The sequence below is a fragment of the Capra hircus genome, chromosome 28 (genome assembly GCF_001704415.2).
Source record: "Capra hircus breed San Clemente chromosome 28, ASM170441v1, whole genome shotgun sequence".
NCBI lineage: Eukaryota > Metazoa > Chordata > Mammalia > Artiodactyla > Bovidae > Capra > Capra hircus.
This window is the reverse complement of record NC_030835.1, coordinates 17,067,054-17,090,845: the sequence shown is the minus strand read 5'-3', so window position 1 is coordinate 17,090,845 and position 23,792 is coordinate 17,067,054. Positions and strand designations below refer to the sequence as shown.

At 35.6% G+C, this 23,792-nt stretch overlaps 1 protein-coding gene across 4 annotated transcripts in view; it reads right to left on the bottom strand.

Annotated features, from left to right (window-relative positions):
* Positions 1 to 23,792, bottom strand: part of MICU1 (mitochondrial calcium uptake 1) — a 226,954-nt gene that overhangs the window by 129,823 nt on the left and 73,339 nt on the right. Inside the window, exons 6-8 of one of the 4 annotated variants that reach the window (XM_005699177.3) lie at positions 17,892 to 17,903; positions 1,359 to 1,364; positions 90 to 204 (exon numbers count right to left, since the gene is read on the bottom strand). In XM_005699177.3, coding sequence (XP_005699234.1) covers positions 90 to 204; positions 1,359 to 1,364; positions 17,892 to 17,903 — 133 coding nt within the window. The remainder of the gene's footprint in view (positions 1 to 89; positions 205 to 1,358; positions 1,365 to 17,891; positions 17,904 to 23,792) is intronic. The other 3 variants (XM_013975660.2, XM_013975661.2, XM_005699178.3) reach the window with 3 other exon arrangements.

Here is a 23,792-nt window from a genome sequence, read left to right as displayed (position 1 = left end):
CAAACATGTTTTGTTTCCTCCTCCAATCAACTTAACTCTTTTTACAATCCTGTATGCTACCTGTAAGTGAATATAAAGTTCATACTTACTTGAAAGAACAGTCGTAAGGAAAATGTAGTCTGAAAAGGATATGAGTCCACATTCTCCAAGGGTGTAAAATATACTGCCTTCATCAGCAAATTTTTCTCGTTCCTGGGCAATTTTCTATTGAATGTATGGGTCCAACCAAAAGATAAAAAGAAGATATAACAGAATGAGAATATAAATAGTTAGAGATGAACGACCATTTATCTGACAGTTTTATGCTATTTATCATAAGCATTTCTCTGATAGCCATTCCAAATTAATGGATCCTTTACAGTTTTTAAGATTATTAAAATTATAAGCAAAAGATGATTTTGTCTATTTGCTCCAACATGGCTTAATGTGAGCAATGAAAAGTTTTCAGTTTTATGAACTCCTGCCACTTAAGAGGCCCACTTCAGGTCTGAATTTGTTTCTGAGTTTGAAAAACAATCCACCTTTTTCTATAGAGGTATATAAGGTAGAGAAGAAAAAAAAAATCAGTTCTAAATACCCAAGAAAAACAACTAGTGATTAGAACTAGTGATCAGAAATGAAGAAGTTAGCAACTATTGTCAACACCCACCCAAATGTTCAGAAAATTAACTTCTGAAATATTAATTTTAACTTTTACCTTATGAACCCCAAGAATCTTAGTTTTTGAAATGTAGAACAGTTTACAGATTAAATAGCATCTCTGAAATATGTCAAATCAGACATACACATTAAGCTTTAGGCATGATATAATTTAGTTATATTTACTGTTACTTTGGTGGAGGCTCCTAAATTTTAGCTACTTGAAGAAACTCTCCTATAACTTAGTTTTAATTCTAAGTATATATTTATTTTCTTTAATCTATAAGCTCACAAACAGAGTTAATTCTCAGGTTCAGAAATGGTCTATCTGGGAAGCAGTCTATTCCTGGGTGTTTAAGGGAAACCTACCCTTTTTTTTTCCTGATTTCCTACCAGACCAGAAACTTAAGAGGTGACATTGATGATACTTTCAAAAACTGAAAAGGATCCATGAAAGAGTTAGACTTGAAACTCATTTTTATAAGTTTGACTCATTTTGGACCAACCAAAGAAATTTCAGGAATTATTCTAGGTACCAAAAAAGGGAGAGGAGGTTTTAAAAACCCAAACCGAACAAAGCGCAGTCAAAGTAATAATATCATGCAAGCACAAAGTAAGCAGCAGCACTGCAAGCATAACCTTGGGAGGAGCATCATGGAAACTAAACCAACAAGCACCACCACACCATCATCCAGATACACAGCCATCCAATAGGTTACCTCTGTCTAGTGAAGATCCCATCATACACACAAAGGAAAGAAAGCTGGTTAACCAATGGAAGACACGAGGACCGAATGAATCATCATGATGTTCTTAGTAAACCCACTCAAAATAGCCTCTCCTGGATATTTGGTTACAATATGAAACAGCAACGATGGAAAAGGCAAAAATCCACAGCTGAATTCCAACGAAGCAGTAAGAGGTTTTGACAGCAGTTTCTACTTAGGAAAGGGCTTCTCTGATTCATTTGTGATGGGCAGAAAGCCTGGTCTGGCCTAACAGCATTTAGAGATTACTTGCTTGAGCCAAAAGCAAAAATGAGCCCACAGTCCAATTAAGGTTAGACCGCATGCCACACTTGATCTTCTACCAACAGATTAAACACCAATTTCAGACAAAAAAAGGCTACTGGATGAAAAGAGAAGCAAAGTTGTTCACTGGGAAGTTAATATTTTAATTTCTCAAAAGAAAATTGTACATTTTTGAACATTATCCAAGATACTGCAAAGGAAAAGCATGTGAACAAGAAAAAAATATACAAAATGAGAACAGGCTGTCAAAGGCATACAATCTTACTTGCTAGAATAAATTTGAATAGAAGCTGAGTAACCCATATTAATTATGTAATGATCTTACAGAGAGACTGCTATAATAAAAGAAAATAAATAGTGTATTGGGATCTAGAAGTTGAGAAACAGACAAAAATCTAAGGACAAACTGAAAGGAGGAAACCTGGCCAAAAAAGCATATCCAATATTATTTTTCTACGAATCATCTGGACCTTGCTGCTGCTCAGAAAATAAAAAGACAAACCTTAAGTTTATAACTTTTAATTTTGATGTAATTTCAAACTCAGAAAAGTGGAGAGAACTGTATAAGGAATTCCCATGTTTTTTATTCAGATTCACCAACAGTTTACATATCTCTTTATTTGCTTTATCATTTTACATATCTTCTTTTATATTATATCAAAACTTGGTGACATGCCCCTTTAGACTTCAATACTTCAATAAATATTTCCTATGAAAAAAGACATTCTCTCATATAATATAGTAAAAAATTTGATAAAATTTGATAAAATCAGGATATTTAACACTGATACATATTATTACTTGTAATCTACAGTCTATTATCAAATTTAGCGAACTATCTCAGTAATTTACTTTTTAGCTATAATACTTTCCCTCTATGGACTTAACAGAAGCAGAAGATATTAAGGAGAGGTGGCAAGAATACACAGAACTATACAAAAAAGATCTTCACGACCCAGATAATCACAATAGTGTGATCACTCACCTAGAGCCAGACATCCTGGAATGTGAAGTCAAGTGGACCTTAGGAAGCATCACTATGAACAAAGTTAGTGGAGGTGATGGAATTCCAGTTGAGGTATTCCAAATCCTAAAAGATGATGCTATGAAAGTGCTGCACTCAATATGCCAGCAAATTTGGAAAACCCAGCAGTGGCCACAGGACTGGAAAAGGTCAGTTTTCATTCCAATCCCAAAGAAAGACAACGCCACAGAATGCTCAAACTACCACACAATTGCACTCATCTCACACGCTAGTAATGTCAAAATTCTCCAAGCCAGGCTTTAACAACAGGTTAACAGTGAACTTCCAGATGTTCAAGCTGGTTTTAGAAAATGCAGAGAAACTAAACATAAAATTGTCAACATCTGCTGGATCATTGAAAAAGCAAGAGCGTTCCCAAAAAACACCTATTTCTGCTTTATTGACTAGGCCAAAGCCTCTGACTGTGTGGATCATCACACACTGTGGAAAATTCTTCAAGAGATGGAAATACCAGACCACCTGACCTGCCTTCTGAGAAATCTGTATGCAGGTCAGGAAGCAACAGTTAGAACTGGACATGGGACAACAGACTGGTTTCAAATAGGAAAAGGAGTACGTCAAGGCTGTATTTTGTCACCCCACTTATTCAACTTATATGCAGAGTACATCATGAGAAACACTGGCCTGGATGAAGCACAAGCTGGAATCAAGATTGCTGGGAGAAATATCAATAACCTCAAATATGCAGATGACACCACCCTTATGGCAGAAAGCGAAGAAGAGCTAAAGAGCCTCTTGGCAAAAGTGAAAGAGGAGTGAAAAAGTTGGCTTAAAGCTCAACATTCAGAAAACTAAGATCACAGCATCTGATCCCATCACTTCATGGCAAATAGATGGGGAAACAGTGGGAACAGTGGCTGACTTTATTTTTTGGGCCTCCAAAATCACTGCAGATGGTGGCTGCAGCCATGAAATTAAAAGATGCTTACTCCTTGGAAGAAACCTTATTACCAACCTAGACAGCATGTTAAAAAGCAGAGACATTACTTTGCCAACAAAAGGTCAAAGCTGCGGTTTTTCCAGTAGTCATGTATAGATGTGAGAGCTGGACTATAAAGAAAGCTGGGTGCTGAAGAATTGATGCTTTTGAACTGTGGTGTTGGAGAAGATGCTTGAAGAGTCCCTTGGACTGCAAGGAGATCCAACCAGTCCATCCTAAAGGAAATCAGTCCTGAATATTCACCGGAAGGACTGATATTGAAGCTGAAACTCCAATACTTTGGCCACCTGATGCAAAGAACAGACTCATTTGAAAAGACCCTGATGCTGGGAAAGACTGAAGGCAGAAGGGTATGACAGAGGATGAGATGGTTGGATGGCATCACTGACTCAATGGACTGAGTTTCTGAGTAGACTCCGGGAGTTGGTGATGGACAGGGAGGCCTGGCATGTTGCAGTCTATGGGGTTGCAAAGAGTCAGACACAACTGAACTGAACTGAACTTTCCCTCTAGTCCAGGATGTAGTCCACAAACATAAATGGCCTTTAGTTGTCATGTCTTTTTTAATCTCCATTAATCCAAAAGAGCTTTCTTTGCCCATCTTTGTTTTTCCCTTTGGAGGTTTATTATTATTTTCCATTACGGTAAAATTCATATGACATAAAATTCAGCATTCTAACCATTTAACCATAAAATGTGTGGGCTTTTTGAATTTGGTTTCTTTCGCAGATCATGGTTTTTGATGGTCCATCTGTGTTGTAGCAGCAATCAGTATTTCATTCCTTTTTATTGCCAAAAAATATTCTATTGTACATATACCATAAATTGTTTATCCATTCATCCATTAAAGGATATTTGTTTCCAGCTTTTGGCTGTTGTGAATAGTGCTACTATGTACATTCATGCACAACTATTTGTTTGAGTATCTGCTTTCAGTTCTCTTGGGTATACATCTGGGAATGGAACTGCTGAGTCATATCACACATTTATGTTTACGTTTTTGCAGAATGGCCAAACTGTTTTTCACAGCAGCTATACCATTTTGCATTACTACCAGCAATGTAAAATGGTTCCAATTTCTCCACATTCTGAGTTTTTTTATTTTTAAAATTATATCCATCTTAGTGAGTGCAAACTTGTATCTTATTGTGGTTTGATTTACATTTCCCTAGTGTCTAAAGATGTTGAGCATCTTTTCACGTGTCTGTTACCCATTTGTATTATCTTCTTTGGAGAAATATCTATTCAAATCCTTTGCCCATTTTTTTGAATTATTTGTTTTCTGTTGTTGAGTTGTAAGGTTCTCTATATATTCTATATACTAAACACGTATCTGATATAGGGTTTGCAAATAAATTCTTTCATTCTGCTCATTGCCTTTCACTCTCTTGATTATGTTCTTTGGTGCACAGAAATTTTAAATATTGATGAAGCTCAACTTGTCTATTTTTTTTCTCTTATTGCTTGTGCTTTTAATGTCGTATCTAAGACTTCATCACAAAATCCAAGATCATGAAGATTTACCTGTTTCTCTAATAGTTCTGTAGTTTTAACTTTTATATTTAGGTCACTAATCTATTTTGAGTTAACTTTGTATTAATGAGAGGTAGGGACTAAATTCATTCTTTTGTATGTGATATCTAGTTGAGCCCATACCATTTATTGAAATGATTATTCTTGTACCATCTGGTACTCTTGTTGAAAACAAACTGACCATATATATGTGAGTTTATTTCTGGATTCCTCATTTCACTCCACCTATGTGTCTATTTTTATGCCAGTACCATGCTGCTTATTTTTTTTCATCATTTTTTAAACCTGTGGTAAAATGTACTTATCATAAAATTTACCATGTTAACCATTTAAAAATGTACAATTTGGTGGTATTAAGTACAATAAAAACATTATATAACCACCACCACTACTTGGTTCCAGAATGTTCTCATCACCCCATTTGGAAACCCTGTATCCATTTAGTCACATTCCACTGCTCCTGCCTCTAGTCCCTGGAAACCACTAATGTACTTTCTGTCTTTATGGATTTACTTTTTCTGGATATTTCGTGTAAATGGAACCATACCTAGTTATTTTCTTAGTGGCCACTCTGTGGATTACAGTTAACATCTTAAATTTACAGCAATCTAGTTTGAATAAATACCAACTTAACTTGAACAGTATTTAAAAATATTCTGCTCTTGTAACATTCCATTTTCCTTTATAGTATTTTCACAAATTACATTTTTATACAGTGTGCCCATTAACATAGATTTTTAAATTACTATCTTATGCATTTGTCTTTTAAATCACAGAGGGGAAGAGACACATGTACCCCATTGTTCATCGCAGCACTGTTTATAATAGCCAGGACATGGAAACAACCTAGATGTCCATCAGCAGATGAATGGATAAGAAAGCTGTGGTACATATACACAATGGAGTATTACTTAGCCGTTAAAAAGAATTCATTTGAATCAGTTCTGATGAGATGGATGAAACTGGAGCCGATTATACAGAGTGAAGTAAGCCAGAAAGAAAAACACCAATACAGTATACTAACACATATATATGGAATTTAGAAAGATGGCAATGACGACCCTGTATGCAAGACAGGAAAAAAGACACAGCTGTGTATAACGGACTTTTGGACTCAGAGGGAGAGGGAGAGGGTGGGATGATTTGGGAGAATGGCATTCTAACATGTATACTATCATGTAAGAATTGAATCGCCAGTCTATGTCTGACGCAGGATACAGCATGCTTGGGGCTGGTGCATGGGGATGACCCACAGAGATGTTATGGGGAGGGAGGTGGGAAGGGGGTTCATGTTTGGGAACACATGTAAGAATTAAAGATTTTGAAAATAAAAACAAACAAATAAATAAATAAATCACAGAGGGATAAACAGGAGTTATAAACTACAAATAAAATACTGCCTTTTTAATTTACCTATGTTGTTATCTTTGCTAGTTATTTCTTAATATAGCTTCAAGTTATTATCTAGTGTCCTTTCATTTCAGCCTTATTCATTTTAGCATTTGGGGGTAGAGTAGAGCTACTACCAACAAACTCCCTCAGTTTTTCTTAATCTGGGAATGGTTTAGTATCTATTTCCTTCATTTTTGAAGAATAATTTTGTAGGTATAGAATTCTTGGTTGACAACTTTTTCTTTCAGTACTCTAAATATGTCAGCCCTCTGGCCTTCATAGTATCTGAAGAGAAACTGGTTGTTAAATCTTATTGTGTATAGGTTGTATGTTGTAAGTGAAGCTAAGTCGTTTAGCCATGTCCGACTCTTCGTGACCCCATGGACTGTAGCCTATCAGGCTCCTCCGTCCATGGGACTTTCCAGACAAGAGTGCTGGAGTGGATTGCCATTTCCTTCTCCAGGGGATCTTCCCAACCCAGGAATCGAACCCAGGTCTCCCACATTGCAGGCAGACGCTTTACCGTCTGAGCCACCAGGGAAGCCTTGTATGTTGTAAGTTGCTTCTTTCTTGCTGTTTTCAAGATTCCGAAACTTCAGCTTTTGACAGTAATTATGTGTCTCAGTATGGGTCTCTGATTTTTTCCTACTGGGAGTTATTCAGCTTCCTGGATGTGTAGATTCATTTATTTCATTGAATTTGGAACGTTTTCAGCCATTATATCTTCAAATATTCTTTCTGCCCCTTTCCTTCTTTCCTTGCCCTTTGAAATTCCTATTATACATATGTTGGTATACTTGGTAGTGTCACATAGTCTCTTAAGCTCTGTTCATTTCTCTTCTCTTTTTTTTTTTTTTTTCTGTTTTTTCAGACTGGATAGTATTAATTGACCTACCTTCATGTTCACTGAAGATTTTTCCTGTGTATTCAAATTTGCTGTTGAACCCCTTCACTAAAATTTTCCTTTCAGCTATAGGAAATGTTTAGTTCCAGAATTTCTATTTGATACCTTTTTTATTTTTATTTTTTTTTACAATTTGTATCTCTTTATTGCTATTACTTCATACCTCATTCTTCTTGTTTCCCTTAAGTTCATTAGTGTACTTTCCTTTAGCTCTTTGAGGATACTTAGGACAGTTGATTTAAAGTCTGTTTATAGTAGGTTCAATATCTGAGCTTTCTCAATGATAGTTCCTATTCCTTTCTTTTCCTGAGTCATACTTTCTTTTCAAGCATAATTTCTCACTGAAAATTGAACATTTTATTTATTATAATGTGGTAATTCTGGAAATAGGGTTCTCCCACCTCCTCAGGGTTTGTTGTTGGTGCTGGTGTGGGTTGTAGTCATTTCTTTAATAATTTTTCTAAATTCTTTCGTAAACACTTTGTCAAGCATAGTCATTCAAGTCTCTGTTTCATTACCAGCTGATGATCTGACAGAGATTTCCTTAAGTTCCTGGATCCAAAGGGTGGGAAAGACAAACTCTCTAGATGCTTGCATATTGGCTCTGTGGTGGGCATTCTTTCAAGGCTTAGCCATTGTTTACCATTCTACCTTTGACTTCTTGCTTTCATGGAAGCTAAACACCAGCCAGAGGTGAAAGTTTAGGATCTGTTGAGGTTTTCCTCTTAGTAGTCATTCAGCCCTAGCATGTATATTCCCTTCCAGATTCATGACTATATTTGGTTTCTTTAGTTTTTGACCTTGAACAATTTAAAAAGTACAGGTGAATTATATTGCAAAATATTCCTCAATCTGAATTAGGCTGGTATTTCCTCATGATTACAATCATATCTATTTGTCTATTATAAACTATGAATTCACAATATCTCTAACTCTATTCTAATGTCACAGAGTACAATTTAGTCTTGCCCTTTATACATGTTACTCCCTTCTCCAAAGGGGAGAAAACTGATTCCCATTATCTGCCAATACATTTATTCATTTGCTCAGGCTTAGAATAAAAGAAAGACAGTTTCACAGTTGTTAATTATCTCTGCAAAAAACAAATGTAGAGTTCAATATCTGTTACAGTTTTGAGTAAAATCCACTTATGGTGAAATGCACAAATCCAATATATAATTCAATGAGTTCTATAAATACATATCTGACTAACCCAGGTACATACTATATTTGGGTTGTAGGACATTTCCACCACCCCTGATGTTTCCTTTATGCCCCTTTATAGTTAATTCCCACCATATTTTTGAACCATGGATTAGTTTTGCCTATTCTAGAACTGCCTACAAATCAACATATATGCTTCAGTGTGCAGCTTCTATGGCTCAGCATAGTGCTGGGGAGATTCATCCACACTCTTATTAACCAGCAACTCATTAATTTTGATTGCAGAGTAGTATAATAACTCAACAAAATAAAAATAAATAATTTATGCAATTTGTTTTGTGTATTAATTATATTGTGCATCTAATACTAATGCATACAGTAATATAAAAACTTATTCATTCCTTTATTGATTAAACACTTAGGCATGTTTCAGATTTTGGCTATTTTGACTTTCCTACAAGTTGTAACTTTTTTACTTGCTATTTTACTCGCAAGTAAAGTTGAGTATGAGTTCCAGTTGCAACACATCTTTGTCAACATTTATGTTGCCACTTTCTTTAATTTAGCCATTTTAGTGGTTCTCTCACCATGGTTTTATTGAGCATTTCTCTGATGACTAAATATTTTATGCACTTTATGCACTCCATTTATCGGCAAGTAATATATCGTTCTTTAGGAAGTATCTGTTCAAGTCTTCTGCCCATTTTTAATTGGGTTGTCTTTTTATTACTGATCATGAAGTGAAGTCGCTCAGTTGTGTCCGACTCTTTGCAACCCCATGGACTACATGTAGCCTACCAGGCTCCTTTGTCCATGGGATTTTCCAGGCAACAGTACTGGAGTGGATTGCCATTTCCTTCTCCAGGGGATCTTCCTGATCCAGGGACTGAACCCGGGTCTCCCACATTGTAGACAGACGCTTAACTGTCTGAGCCACCAGGGAAGTCCATTACTGATCATAGTATGTTCTAGATATGAGACTCTTTTCAGTGTCTCCAAAATGACCCCAATGTTTCTTGCCTTCTGGTATCCATGTCCTTATGTAGATCTAGTCTCTTCCCACATTGAATTAGAGCTGGCCTGTGTAACTAAGAGAATACAGTTCAAGTGATAATGTATGACTTCTGATGCTAATGCATAAAAGGCACCTTGCTCTGCTGGAGGGAAGCCAGCTGTCATCAGAACAGAACAGTCAAGAAGCAGGCATTTGGAGAGCCTACAGAGAGAGGATGTGAGGCATCTCAGTAACAGTACTATCTTATCAACCATTTGAGTGAGCTACATTAGAAATGAATCTTAAACCCTTGGTCAAGCTAGATGACTAAGGTCCTAGCCAACACCTTACTGCAACTTAATGGAAAAGACTGAGCCAAAATCATGTAGGCAAATTGCTCCCCAATTTCTTATTCACAGAAAGCATGAGAGACAAGAAATAATAATTGTCTTAAGCCATTAAGGTTTGGATTTGTTACTGGGTAACCGATAACAAATACAATCAAATATGTACTAAAAGTACATTCTATTAGTCTGTGGCTTATAATTTCTATATCAATAATCAGAAGTTTTAAACCTTCATGGAATCTAATTTCTCAATTTTCCCCTTATGGTTATTGCTTTCTGTATGCTATCTAACAAATTTCTGCCTATCTCCATTTCATAAAAATATCCTCGTTTTTTTTTTAGAAGTCCTATAGTTTTAGATTTTATACTTAGGTCTATGATCCATTTCAAAAGAATTTTGTGTACAATGAAGTAAGGTGGTAAGGTTTATTTTTTAAAATAAGGATATATAGTTGTTTCTAAGCCATTTGCTGAAAACATCTTCCTTTCTCCATTTAATTATTTTGGTACCTTTGTTAAAAATCAATTTACATGTAAGTGTGCATCCACTCTTCTTTAATAGCTTCTGACTTGAGTAGCCTATTTTCTTTTGAAGGTCTTTTGATTACTAGCAAAGCATATGATTGTTTTCCAAAATATAAATAATGTAGATTGAGAGAGACTGCATGAGATGCATTTAGGGTTATAGTTTAGGTCTAATCACCTCCACTACTAGGGCAATTATAAAATTTGCAGAGATAATAAAGATGTCACTGAACAGACCTGAAATTGTACACTGATTGAGAATTACTATCAGACCATATCTCAATAGGGGTTATTTTACATTGACACTTTACAGTGCTAGTTTAGTTAGTGTGATTTTCTCCTAGAGAAAAGCCCTCTAAATGAGAAAATATTTCTGTTTGCAGGGCTATATAGAAGACCTCTGCTGTACTGAGTACAGCTATAGGGACCAGGAGAGGCCAAAAGAAGGTCAAATAGCTCTACATAAGAAAAAGTTGAAAAAGACATCTGGGAGAAGAAATATAAAAGGAAAAAGGACTCTTGAAAGGTGAGCCAAAAAGGATAAGGAGATGTGACCAGAGAGGAAGAGAAAGTATCAAAGCTGGGAAAACGGAGAAAAGAAGGCAGGTGAGCACATATGGGCACATGTGTGTGTGTGAGGAAGGACAGAGAACACGTATTTTGCAGTAGCTCTTTAAAAACAAGAAACAAAGATGTTTAAAGAGGACTTTTAAATTAGTCATGCTTTGTGATGTGCCCTGTGCAACAGTCTTCTGTCTCTTTCCATACTTCTGGAGTTGGGATGGGGGCAGAAGGAGAGAGGGAGAGAAGTTACATTGCGTTTTCTGAGGTATCCACACACCAAAGAGTAGTTCAGGTATATTTATGATTATACAACTATCCAACTCTTAAGAACTTACAAGTGGGTTTTCAAGTTTCCAAGACTCAGACAATTCTTATAAAATTCATAATATATATTAATCACAAACACCAAAACTATTATAATACCATCATAACTGATCTATCAAATTAGGTAGGAGAATCAAATATATATGTCAAGATTTGGAAAGAAGAAAATAATTTTTAGACTATTTTGTGTTGCATGAATGTTTCTTAGCTGATCTTTTCAAATCAAAGGCCCAATTCTACCATAAAATGATATCCTCAAGTCAAACAACAAAGCCAGAGGAGAATCTGTGAAAATAGATATATTTGAGGTTAATAATGAATAAATCTTTAAAAGCACCAAAGTATGGTGAAGATGGAAAATCAAGACTTAAAGCACAGTGGAAGGAAGGTTTTTGGTTATTTTTTCTTATTTCTAAAGTCTTCTCAATGTTTCATTTTGCAAATTGAGAATGTCAAGTAAACTGTTCCTTCACTTAATCTTTTAGATAAAGCTTTATCTTTGACTAAATTTTAACTCACTTTTGTTCTAAGCAAATACCATTTATACACTTCAGGAGGCACAGAGCAAGTAAAACATAGTCTTCTTTAGCAGACTAACGGTAAATGCTCATTTTCTCTCACTGTCTCAGAGGTGGTTGTTTATATTTTTTGTTACTAATGAACACTTAGCATTAATATGCATTTTTACTAGGAAAACCTACCATAATGATTTATACTTAATTCAATATGTTATAAATTCAATATACATAATGAACATAACAAGAGAAACTAAAAGGAAGATATCTATATAAAAGTTAAAAGAAATAGAATATATTCCAATTCTGTTGTAAGACCATACAATATGAGATTAAGCAACATATTAACATATCATTCACTAAAAAATTTATAGAAACTTATTTCATATTAAAGTTCCTCAAGTTAAGATTCTAGCAACTACTTCAGTGTATATGTTGACAATTAAACAGAATTGGGTATTTTAAAAAGAAGCAGTACTTGCAGATACCTTACAAAGCACTATACTATTTTATATATCTTAGAAGCTGCATATCAAACACTACTCCGATCACCTGAATCTCTGAAAGAATGCAGATAAACTGATCACAACAGAATTTCTATTCAAGTTACTGACAAATGTTATTCCTCTTCTGGAGAACAAAACTATGCAAAATATTTCAAAGCAGTGGGCTCACTGACTTAAAATGAAATTTAATTGTTTTACCATTCATTTACATGACCTAGTCTTAGATCTTATATGTTTTAAAATTTAAAACATAGCAATAGATTCAATATCACTAGAACATTCAAATTACTGACCTCAAGTACAAAGAAATTAATAACCTCATAGGAGTCCTGGCATTGATCTCAACTGCACCATATCTAAATCTTTTAATTTTTTAGATAAGCTGAAAGACTTGAGTAAACTTAGAACAAATTAGCAATTACATGTGTAATATACTTCTCAGTTAGTCTAAAACCTCAAATTGTTTCACCAGGATGGCTTTATGCTGAAAGATTCACACTCTGGTTTCTTACCCATCACGAAAACTTACAAAATATCTGGTTAAAATTGCAGGAGACCATCAGGAGACCTGGGACTGGGATTTCCAGACACGATTCAAACAAACTTGTTAATACTCACTGTTCTCAAACACAGTGAATATTATAACAGGTTTGAAGAAAATAAGGCCAACAATTTTGCCTTCTAGGACTCAACTAGATAAAGCCAAAGAAAAAAAATCGTATCTAGGAGCTTAAACTCAATTACTTATTCTAGTTAAGTCTACTTTTCAAGTTCTATAGTTTAAAGTAAACTTTTTTCTGTTGAATAGAAGTTGATGGACTATGCCAGCAAAATAGATGCTAACACATCATCTAGAACTTCAAAACATCTCTGGTATATAGAAAATCTGATAAAGAACACAGCTTTACTATTTAAATTAAGATGCCATCTTTTATGAGATGGAAATAATTGGATTGTTTTAATACTAACATTTCTCTATGTTGCTGAAATACATTTCAAAGCCTGCCCAAATCCCTCAAGAAGTACTTGAGGTTGTATTTCAGAAACAATGATAATAATATGCTTCTTCCAAAAGATGCAATGTTTGCATATCATTTCCAAATGATAGTAGTATTTCTACCTAAGGCTGGGTTAAGGCCAGGAAAGAAGGATGTTAGAAAGAAAGAGAAAATTCAGCAATTTCCTCATGCAATTAATGCTCACTCTTCATTGTTTAGTTGGTGCATAGATAGGTGCCAAAGCCTTGTAAGTTATCAATCTTAAACAATCACACTATTCTCAACCAAACAGAAAATGTTGCACAGTTAAAGTACGTGTTATTCTTCTTTTATCTCATACCTGAACTTGCAAAAAGAAAGAATTTGGGGATATATTAGATGAAAATTAAATTGAGATGTTTCTAATTTATATAGTTCATGATTTCTTCTATTCCTAACTCAGTTTCCAAATTTTTTAAAGGTATTATTGAATTTGAGTCAACAAACACAAATTTCTGTGCAACAAACTACAGAACGTGAATGCTTAAGATCCTGGAAACTTCACTCTTGCAGAAAGCTGTTCTCTTTTCAGTCCCAATTCTGGCCACTTTAGCTCTAAGAACAACTCCAAACTCCTAGAAGACAAATGCTTTCCTACTTCATAAACTAGATGGCTAGAGAGAATAAGGATAATAAATGAGGATGCTTTAAAAAAAAAAAGTGGCAGAAGATTTGATTAACGCAATGATAAAAATTCAAAAAAGTGTAATACAACAGAATTCATTTCAAAGAAATGATTTCTTAGTATTTGATGAAGTGTTATCAAAACCCTAGATGTGGAAAATCATCAAACGTGTTAAGTTTCTACCACATTATGCCTGCAAACTTGCTTCAAGGCAGCTCTGGGTGGGAGAATCTATATTTTGTCATTATTGATTATCTGCTATCCAAATCTAAGAATTTAATTTTGAATGTTGGCCACTCAAATCAATCAGTACTGAAAAGAACTGTCCTGAGCTCAGCAGCAACACTGGTTTCAGTCACATGGGTTAGAAAAGGCTTCCTTATCACTCTGTGGGAAAACAACCTCACATACAAATTTTGAAAAATAAGTCAATAGTGTTGCACCTTCTCCTATTTGGAAAATCACTTTCAAGAAAAAATACACCATAGGAAAAAAGGAAAAGAGCTTCACTCTGAGGATCACTGTTCATATCCTTGATTTACACTGTTCTAGAAACTACCACTTCCCAGGAAATCCTTTGGATGAAGAACTTTTAAATCACTTCAAAGTCAAACAGCAATGATTAAAGACATATTAAGAAGTATAGTTTGCATGTTCTCTGCGTGCATGCTTAGTCACTCAGTCGTATCTGACTCTTTGCGATGCCATGGACTGTAGCCCACCAGGCTCCTCTGTCCGTGGAATTCTCCAGACAACAATAATGGAATAGGTTGCCATTTTCTTCTCCAGGGAATCTTCCCAACACAGGGATCAAACCCGTGTCTCCTGCATAGCAGGCAGATTCTTTACCCTCTGAGCCATTGGGGAAGTCCATTCTATGCTAGGTATTGTGTTAAACACTTCTATTATCTCTTTTAAGTTCTTACTGCAATTCTACGAGATAGGTGATACTATTACCTGCACTTAACAGATATAAAACTGAGGGTTACAGAAGTAAGAAGCCCAAGGTGACAATGCTATAAAGTGGCAGGACAGGTCATGATCTGACTCCAGAACCCATGCACGAACCACTGTATGTTATATTATATCAAATGCACAAAAATACATCAGGTGTCTATATGGTGGTTTAGTTGTTAAGTCATGTCCGACTCTTGCAACCCCATGGACTGTAGTCTGCTAGGCTCCTCTGTCCATGGGATTCTCCAGACAAGAATACTGGAGTGGGTTGCCATTTCCTTCTCTAGGGGGATCTACCCGACTCAGGGATTGAAGCCGGGTCTCTTGCATTGCATGCAGATTCTTTATCAACTGAGCTATGAGGGAAGCCCAACTATTTGTAATTTCTAAAACTGATAATGCAGGTCAAATACTGTTGGAACGGAACAGTTAGTTATTGTAAAATACTAATCTTGAGGTTTAGCTTGTATTAGCTTATTTATCTTGAAGATGAAAATCTAGTTAATGATGTAGGTGCACATCATATTTTTATGCCTTGATTTGTTCAAACACATATTTTAATAATTTGCAAAATAAGTATCACTAAAAGAATGTAATGATTCTCTATAATCTTCTTAACTAGTAGATGTTAGGTTGATTTATAATTGGAGAAGTTTTTTCTTTTTTTACTTTACAATATTGTATTGGTTTTGCCATACATCAACATGAATCCACCACAGATTGGAGAAGCTTTTTAAGTTTAGAATTTTTTTTAAAAAGTGCACCATGGCAGAGATAAATATGCAAACCAAGAACTGTCCTCAGCAATCAAAGGTCGTCAACACATATGAGTTGAGAAATCATTTTTAGCCATCCTTAGAAGAAATAAAATGTTTTGAGTGACTTTCACAGAAATCTACTTATGTAACTTTCAAACATGCTAGCATGTTTGTGCTAAAATGATTTTTTAAACTAAGTTAGTTTGGAACAAAGTCCTTTCAGATTGAAGTGAATTTCAGATTTTGTTTCATGATGGAAATGCTAAACAGAAAGGCACGGAAATGTAATGGTTAGTGATGTTTATGCTTTCAAATCAACAATGATAAATCAAATGGGTTCACAGTTGATCCCAAATTCAAACACAACAAAATCTAAAATAAAAATGTATTTAAAGACATCTTAATAGAAGTCTTAATATTTGGGGTAACCATGTAAACTATACCCTCCTTGGGAGCACTTAATGATTATATTATTGTTTCTTTGTTCAAGATGAATAATCAAGGACATGGATTAAATCAATAGACTTTAGCAGTGGTGGAACTCAGGGACTGGAAAGAGACATTACAGTCACTCCCTATAGAAATATAATAAGTACTGACACCATTCATTAGCTGCATCTGAAGAATAGCACTCATATTGTACTACCAGGAAAGAAAACAACAAAATGATTCCAGCCTTTCCACAGGCAACAGGAACTTAGCATGCAAAGGACAAATCCTTGTAAGGAAGCAAGCAAGAAAGCCCTCTCCTAAAAAGTAACTGCTCACTGACCTTTGGAAGCTTAAACAATTTTTACTAGTGTTACCAAAATGAGTGATGTTTATAGAACCCAACGTAAGTAAACAATCCCCCCACTACCTATTCTAAGAAAAAGAGCTTATTATTTTTAATACAAAAGGCTTATTAATAAGAATTTTTAGCTGCTTCCTACAAACTGTCCTGCCATAAATAAGAGAACTGGAAGCGGCTTTCCTCAGTCGCAGGTGTTAACATCTCATTTGATTTACGCTCCTTAGTACTTTGCATGATGGTTGAGCCATAGCTATTCTAAAACAAAATCTCTGGACTTAAGCAACATTGATAATGAGGTTATCAATCAATTATTTTGATATAGTAATTTAAGTATTTGTTGATTTGTTTCAGAATGTAGTTAAAGGAAAATTAAGATAATCTACAGAACCACTAACAGGATGAATGGTTTGGAGGGTTGGTAAGGAAACTACTACAAATATATATACCATTTTAAGAACAAGGAAGCACAGGGAAAATGTTGTATAAAAATAAAGAACACCCTATAATCTTCACTAATTTATTATTTTAAGCCAAAAGATGTTTTAATTAAGTTTTACATTTTATTAAGAAATGCAAGAGTAATGTTTTTAGTAGATATTTTCGAATACATTTTAATAGCTTATAAACTGTAAGTCTAAACCTTCAAAGATCAACTTGAAAAGTACTTCTTATGTGTGTCCTTGAAATTCTCCTTTGTCAGCCTACAAATCTATATATTCTTTTTCATCATTTTGTCCATGTATTTGCTGCTTTTCTAAGTTAAAGCTGTTGTTTAGCTCAAAAAAGCAAAATAATGAAGTGTTTCTAAATGCTTCATCTGTTTACTCTTAAGTCATTTTACTGAGTTAAGTACAACTAAGTAACTGCTTTATCTGTATTTATTACTTAAGAAATCTCAAAAGGAAAAAAAAAAGGACTAATTTTTCACTTGGAGTTACTGTTGTCTCACCATCACTGTTACAGTTCAGCCAGGAACATGGTTTCCCTACTAAGACAATTTAAATGACCCAACTGAGTATCTACTATACAATGTTTAAAACAGTTTCTTTAACTTTTGTGTGTCACATAATGTTAAAACTTCCTTTTAAATTATGCTAGGTTCTATATTCTCAAGGACTTGTGAAGTGTTTGACCTGTTATATTAGAGATAAAGTACGTTAATTTAAAGTGACAGGAACTGAATCATTCTAAAGGGAGCAGGGAAAGGACATAAGCATGCACTGAACCTTTATTCCTGCAGCATTACTATGGGTTTTGAAACATTAATTAATTTAAAGCACATGCTGCTGAGTCGGTACCTGCCAGAAATCCTGATCAGAAGATGAGAAAAAGAAAAAAATTGACATTGTTTGATTATATGAACAAAAACTCCTAAATTAAATATACATGTATCACAAACTATTATAACATATAAAGGACCAAATGAGATTTGTAATAAAAGGACTGAAAATCTGTAAACAGGAAATGAGAAATACATAGAAATATTTTATATATTATCTAGTAGGTACAGTAGAACAAAACAAAACAAAAACCCAAGTAATTCATTTCTTAACCTTCCCCTAAAAAACATACAATTTCAGAAAAACTTCACAACACTATAAAAAGAGAATACATGAATAATTAATGTATTAAAGGGAAAGCAAATATTTAACTTTTTTTCATAGGTAGTCAAACCATTATCATTTCATGACATATTTTTTAACTTCATGGCAAATTTGTTGCTTTACTAACCATATTTACCATATAGACAAGCAACTCAGATGAGTTCAGAGGATTAGTAACTACTCTAAGGAAGAGTTCAGTAAAGAAGAGTTTCAGACCTTAGAAACAGGTCTCTTGCAAATTATATTGCCAAAATAAAGGACTATTCACATGAGCAACAAAAAGCTAATCATGAAGTCCTAGAATGAAGGCCAGCATTGATGAAAGCAGTTAAAGTTAGCTGGGTATCACTCCAAAATACCTTCAAATATCAATGGCTTTAAAGATTCTTTTTTTTTTTTTAAACAAATAAACTTCACTGGCTATTAAATAGAAGTTGACCTGAACTTATTATACTTCTCAAACCAAGCTTAGTTCCTAACTAAAAAATATATGCTATCAGCAGTTTAGAAGCCTAAGGCTAAGACTGATATGACAGAGGCCCAAAGGCCTCACAGTACTGGGGGAGATGAGTCACTGTGACCACAGAACAGCCCAGATATGAGAAATCAAACCAGAGGTCTCTCTCCAGTTTATAGATCAGCCATTTAATCGCTGATAGCTGCTCATTACAGAGATGGCACAGGGAGATTTTTATAGGATTTAAATGGGAAGAAAAGAACGATGGAGAGAGCAATTATGAAGACAGTATGCTTCTCTCTAGCATTTCATGCAAATGAAGAAAGAAGATAACACACACAACAGCAGCTAACTCCTTCCATAAGCTGAGTAAAGGGCTCCAAGTAATGCAAAATAGCTATAATCTGTAGAGCCAGATACTTTGCCTTTTGTCCTGTTTTTATAGTTACAGAAGATACTCAGAGATTAAGTAGTCTCTTGCCCAAAGTTGTATGTGGCAGAATTCATATATGAATACAGGATTGTCTATACCCAAAACCACATTAATCTCATCCTGTGCTTTTAACCACTAATAAATATAATAATTCAGAATTCTGTATTTTTCAAATCCAGTTCAGCATACCTACAATATCTACCAATCATTTACATGTAGCTATCAAATACTGAGATGCTCAAATTGTACATCTCTTGTAAAATATTTTAGACACCAAAACCAGATTTTCTGAGGGCTGTGGTGTGTACAAAGAACTAAAATTGCTAATTTGTAAGAAGAGAGAAAAGTGAGAAAATACTTTTTAAAATTATTTAAAGAACTTCAGATGAGAAAGAAAGAAGATGAAAAAATTTGAGACTAAAAATAAAACAGAAAAGTACAACAGGTGTAAAAGGATTTTCTGAAATGCTGAACCAGTACTTGATTTCATTTTGATGATGTAACTACAGTGTAAACTTTTGCTTATCTAAGGGTATAGGGTAGCTTGAATCAGATGATGCAACATTTAAAACAAAACCAATCAATATTTGAAAGACTAAATAGTTCAGTTTCTAACAGGAATATTATTTTCTCAATAGAAAGTAATCTTCATTTTAATGAGCCAAGATCCAATTTTCAAATATAGATAACAATCTTCACTTTAAGAGTGATGGTTTTGATTAAAAAAGAAAAAGGAAAAAAAGACAGTATTTTTCAAAATGCCAACTGATATTCATGGCATTTGAGAAAACAATGGAGGAAATGACAGTCAAGTTGAAATTCTTCTAAATTCAGGTATTGAAATTTGTGTATTTCTTGTTTACTTTCTTTAAAATTTAACACTGTGGTTTTTCAGGTTAACATAGGCTTCTAATCCAAGAAGAAAAAATTAACACTCTTCAACAAAGTGAAACACCAAGTTCCTTTTTGCACAAATAACACTGTTAATAAAATAAAAGAAATAATTGACAAGAGAAATTTCTACTTACAAATAGATCATATAGACAAACAGCTTAGATACATGAAAGGAGATAGATAATAGCATAGCGATGATGCTAAAGCTGAAACTCCAGAACTTTGGCCACCTCATGGGAAAAGTTGACTCATTGGAAAAGACTCTGATGCTGGGAGGGATTGGGGGCAGGAGGAAAAGGGGACGACAGAGGATGAGATGGCTGGATGGCATCACCGACTTGATGGACGTGAGTCTGAGTGAACTCCGGGAGATGGCGATGGACAGGGAGGCCTGGCATGCTGCGACTCATGGGGTTGCAGAGTCAGACACGGCTGAGCGACTGAACTGACTGACTGACTGACTGACTAAGACAGTGGATCAGCTAAGAGTCCAGTTTGGACTCTTGGCTCCACCAATTACCAACTGTATGATCTCAGGTTAAAAAAAAAGAAGGCTAATTTACTTAACTTATATGTATTTTAGTATCTTATTTATAAAATGATGAAAACAGTAAGCTATCTGAAAGAGTGGTTGTGTGCATTAGAATTATTATGTATAAACACTTGGAACAGTTCAGTTCAGTTCAGTCGCTCAGTCGTGTCTGACTCTTTGCAACCCCATGAATCGCAGCACGCCAGGCCTCCCTGTCCATCACCAACTCCTGGAGTTCACTCAGACTCAAGTCTATTGAGTCAGTGATGCCATCCAGCCATCTCATCCTCTGTTGTCCCCTTCTCCTCCTGTCCCCAATCCCTCCCAGCATCAGAGTCTTGTGCTTGGTAGATAATAAATACTCAAAAACTTCGACTATTGTTCTTTTTCATATTATTAGTAGTACTGACAGTAATAGCTGCCTCAAGAGACAAACAGAGTCAAGCATTTTTCATTTAGAAATTTTACTTTCAACTAAAAAACAAACCACTGACAACTAATGAATCAATGTGTTAATGGAGTTTTCTTTAAAGGGCCAAATTATCATCCCTAAAATAATATGTAATTATGAAATATCTGTGGAGAACTTCAGGCTTCAAATAATTGAAATACTTTGTGTATCCTCTTGGAATGTCTTACAATTTTTAGGATAAATACAAACATGGATCAAAAAAATGAAGCAGAAACAATAAAATTCTGTCTCTATATTCTTATTTATCAATGCACGTGTGCTAAGTTACTTCAATTGTGTCCAACTCTTTGTGAGCCGATGGACTATACCCTGCCAGGCTTCTCTGTCCATGAGATTCTCCAGGCAAGAATACTGGAGTGGGTTGCCGTGGCCTTCTCCAGGGAATCTTTGCAACCCAGGGACTGAACCGCCATCTCATTATGTCTCCTGCATTGACATGAACTGAGAAGCCCTATTTATCTATAGAAAGACCTGAATAAATATACCAATTCACCAGGAATTTAGAACTGACTGGTTTTGAGTCTGTGAAAAGCAAAACAAAGGAGGGGAGGAAGTATATAATTAACAAAGTAGAAATCATAAGAAAATCAATCCTGCTATTAAAACTTGAGCAAAATTAAAATAATTCAAATAAATATGAAGAGTCACCAAATTCTTCAGTTCAGTTCAGTTGCTCAGTCGTGTCCGACTCTTTGCGACCCCATGAATCACAGCACGCCAGGCCTTGCTGCCTATCACCAGCTTCTGAAGTTCACTCAAACTCATGTCCATTGAGTCAGTGATGCCATCCAGCCATCTCATCCTCTGTCATCCCCTTCTCCTCCTGCCCCTAATCCCTCCCAGCATCAGGGTCTTTTCCAATGAGTCAACTCTTCTCATGAGGTGGCCAAAATACTGGAGTTTCATCTTCAGCATCAGTCCTTCCAATGAACACCCACAACTGATCTCCTTTAGAATGGACTGGTTGGATCTCCTTGCAGTCCAAGGGACTCTCAAGAGTCTTCTCTAACACCACAGTTCAAAAGCATCAATTCTTCGGCACTCAGCTTTCTTCACAGTCCAACTCACATCCATACATGACCACTGGAAAAACCATAGCCTTGACTAGACAGACCTTTGTTGGCAAAGTAATATCTCTGCTTTTCAATATGCTATCTACGTTGGTCCTAACTTTTCTTCCAAGGAGTAAGCATCTTTTAATTTCATGGCTGCAGTCACCATCTGCAGTGATTTTGGAGACCCCAAAAATAAAGTCTGACACTGTTTCCACTGTTTCCCCATCCATTTCCCATGAGGTGATGTGACTAGATGCCATGATCTTCGTTTTCTGAATGTTGAGCTTTAAGCCAACTTTCACTCTCCTCTTTCACTTTCATCAAGAGGCGTTTTAGTTCCTCTTCACTTTCTGCCGTAAGGGTGGTATCACCTGCATATCTGAGGTTATTGATATTTTTCCCAGCAATCTTGATTCCAGCTTGTGCTTCATTCGGCCCAGCATTTCTCATGAAGTACTCTGCATGTAAGTTAACTAAGCAGGGGGACAATATACAGCCTTGATGTACTCTTTCCCTATTTGGAACCAGTCTGTTGTTCCATGTCCAGTTCTAACTGTTGCTTCCTGACCTGCATATAGGTTTCTCAAGAAGCAGGTCAGGTGGTCTGCTATTTCCATCTCTTTCAGAATTTTCCACAGTTTATCATGATTCACACAGACAAGGGCTTAGGCATAGTCAATGAAGCAGATTCAGTTCAGTTCAGTCGCCCAGCCGTGTCCGACTCTTTGCAACCCCATGGACTGCAACATGACAGGCCTCTCTGTCTATTGCTAACTCCCAGAGTTTACTCAAACTTATGTCCATTGAGTCAATGATGCCATCCAGCTATCTCATTTTCTGTCGTCCCCTTCTCCTCCTGCCTTCAATCTTTTCCAGCATCAGGGTCTTTTCAAATGTGTCAGTTCTTTGCATCAGGTGGACAAAGTATTGGAGTTTCAGCTTCAGCATCAGTCCTTCCAATGAATATTCAAGGCTGATTTCCTTTAGGATGGACTGGTTGGCTCTCCTTGCAGTCCAAGGGACTCTTCAAGTGTCTTCTCTAACACCAGAGTTCAAAAGCATCAATTATTCGGCACTCATCTTTCTTTATAGTCCAACTCTCACATCCATACACGACTACTGGAAAAACCATAGCTTTGACTAGAGGGACCTTTGTTGGCAAAGTAATGTCTCTGCTTTTTAGTATGCTGAAGTAAAATGTTTTTCTGGAACTCTCTTGCTTTTTCGATGATCCAGCAGATGTTGGCAACTTGATCTCTGGTTCCTCTGCCTTTTCTAAATCCAGCTTGAACATCTGGAAGTTCACAGTTCACATACTATTGAAACCTGCCTTGGAGAATTTTGAGCATTACTTTACTAGTGTGTGAGATGAGTGCAATTGTGTGGTAGTTTGAGCATTCTTTGGCATTGCCTTTCTTTGGGATTGGAATGAAAACTGACCTTTTCCAGTCCTGTGGCCACTGCTGAGTTTTCCACATTTGCTGACATATTGAGTGCAACACTTTCACAGCATCATCTTTTAGGATTTGAAATAGCTCAACTGGAATTCCATCATCTCCACTAGCTTTGTTCGTAGTGATGCTTCCTAAGGCCCACTTGACTTTGGATTCCAGGATGTCTGGCTCCAGGTGAGTGATCACACCATCGTGGTTATCAGGGTCATGAAGATCTTTTCTGTATAGTTCTTCTGTGTATTCTTGCCATCTCTTCATAATATCTTCAGCTTCCATACCATTTCAAAGAATATAATCG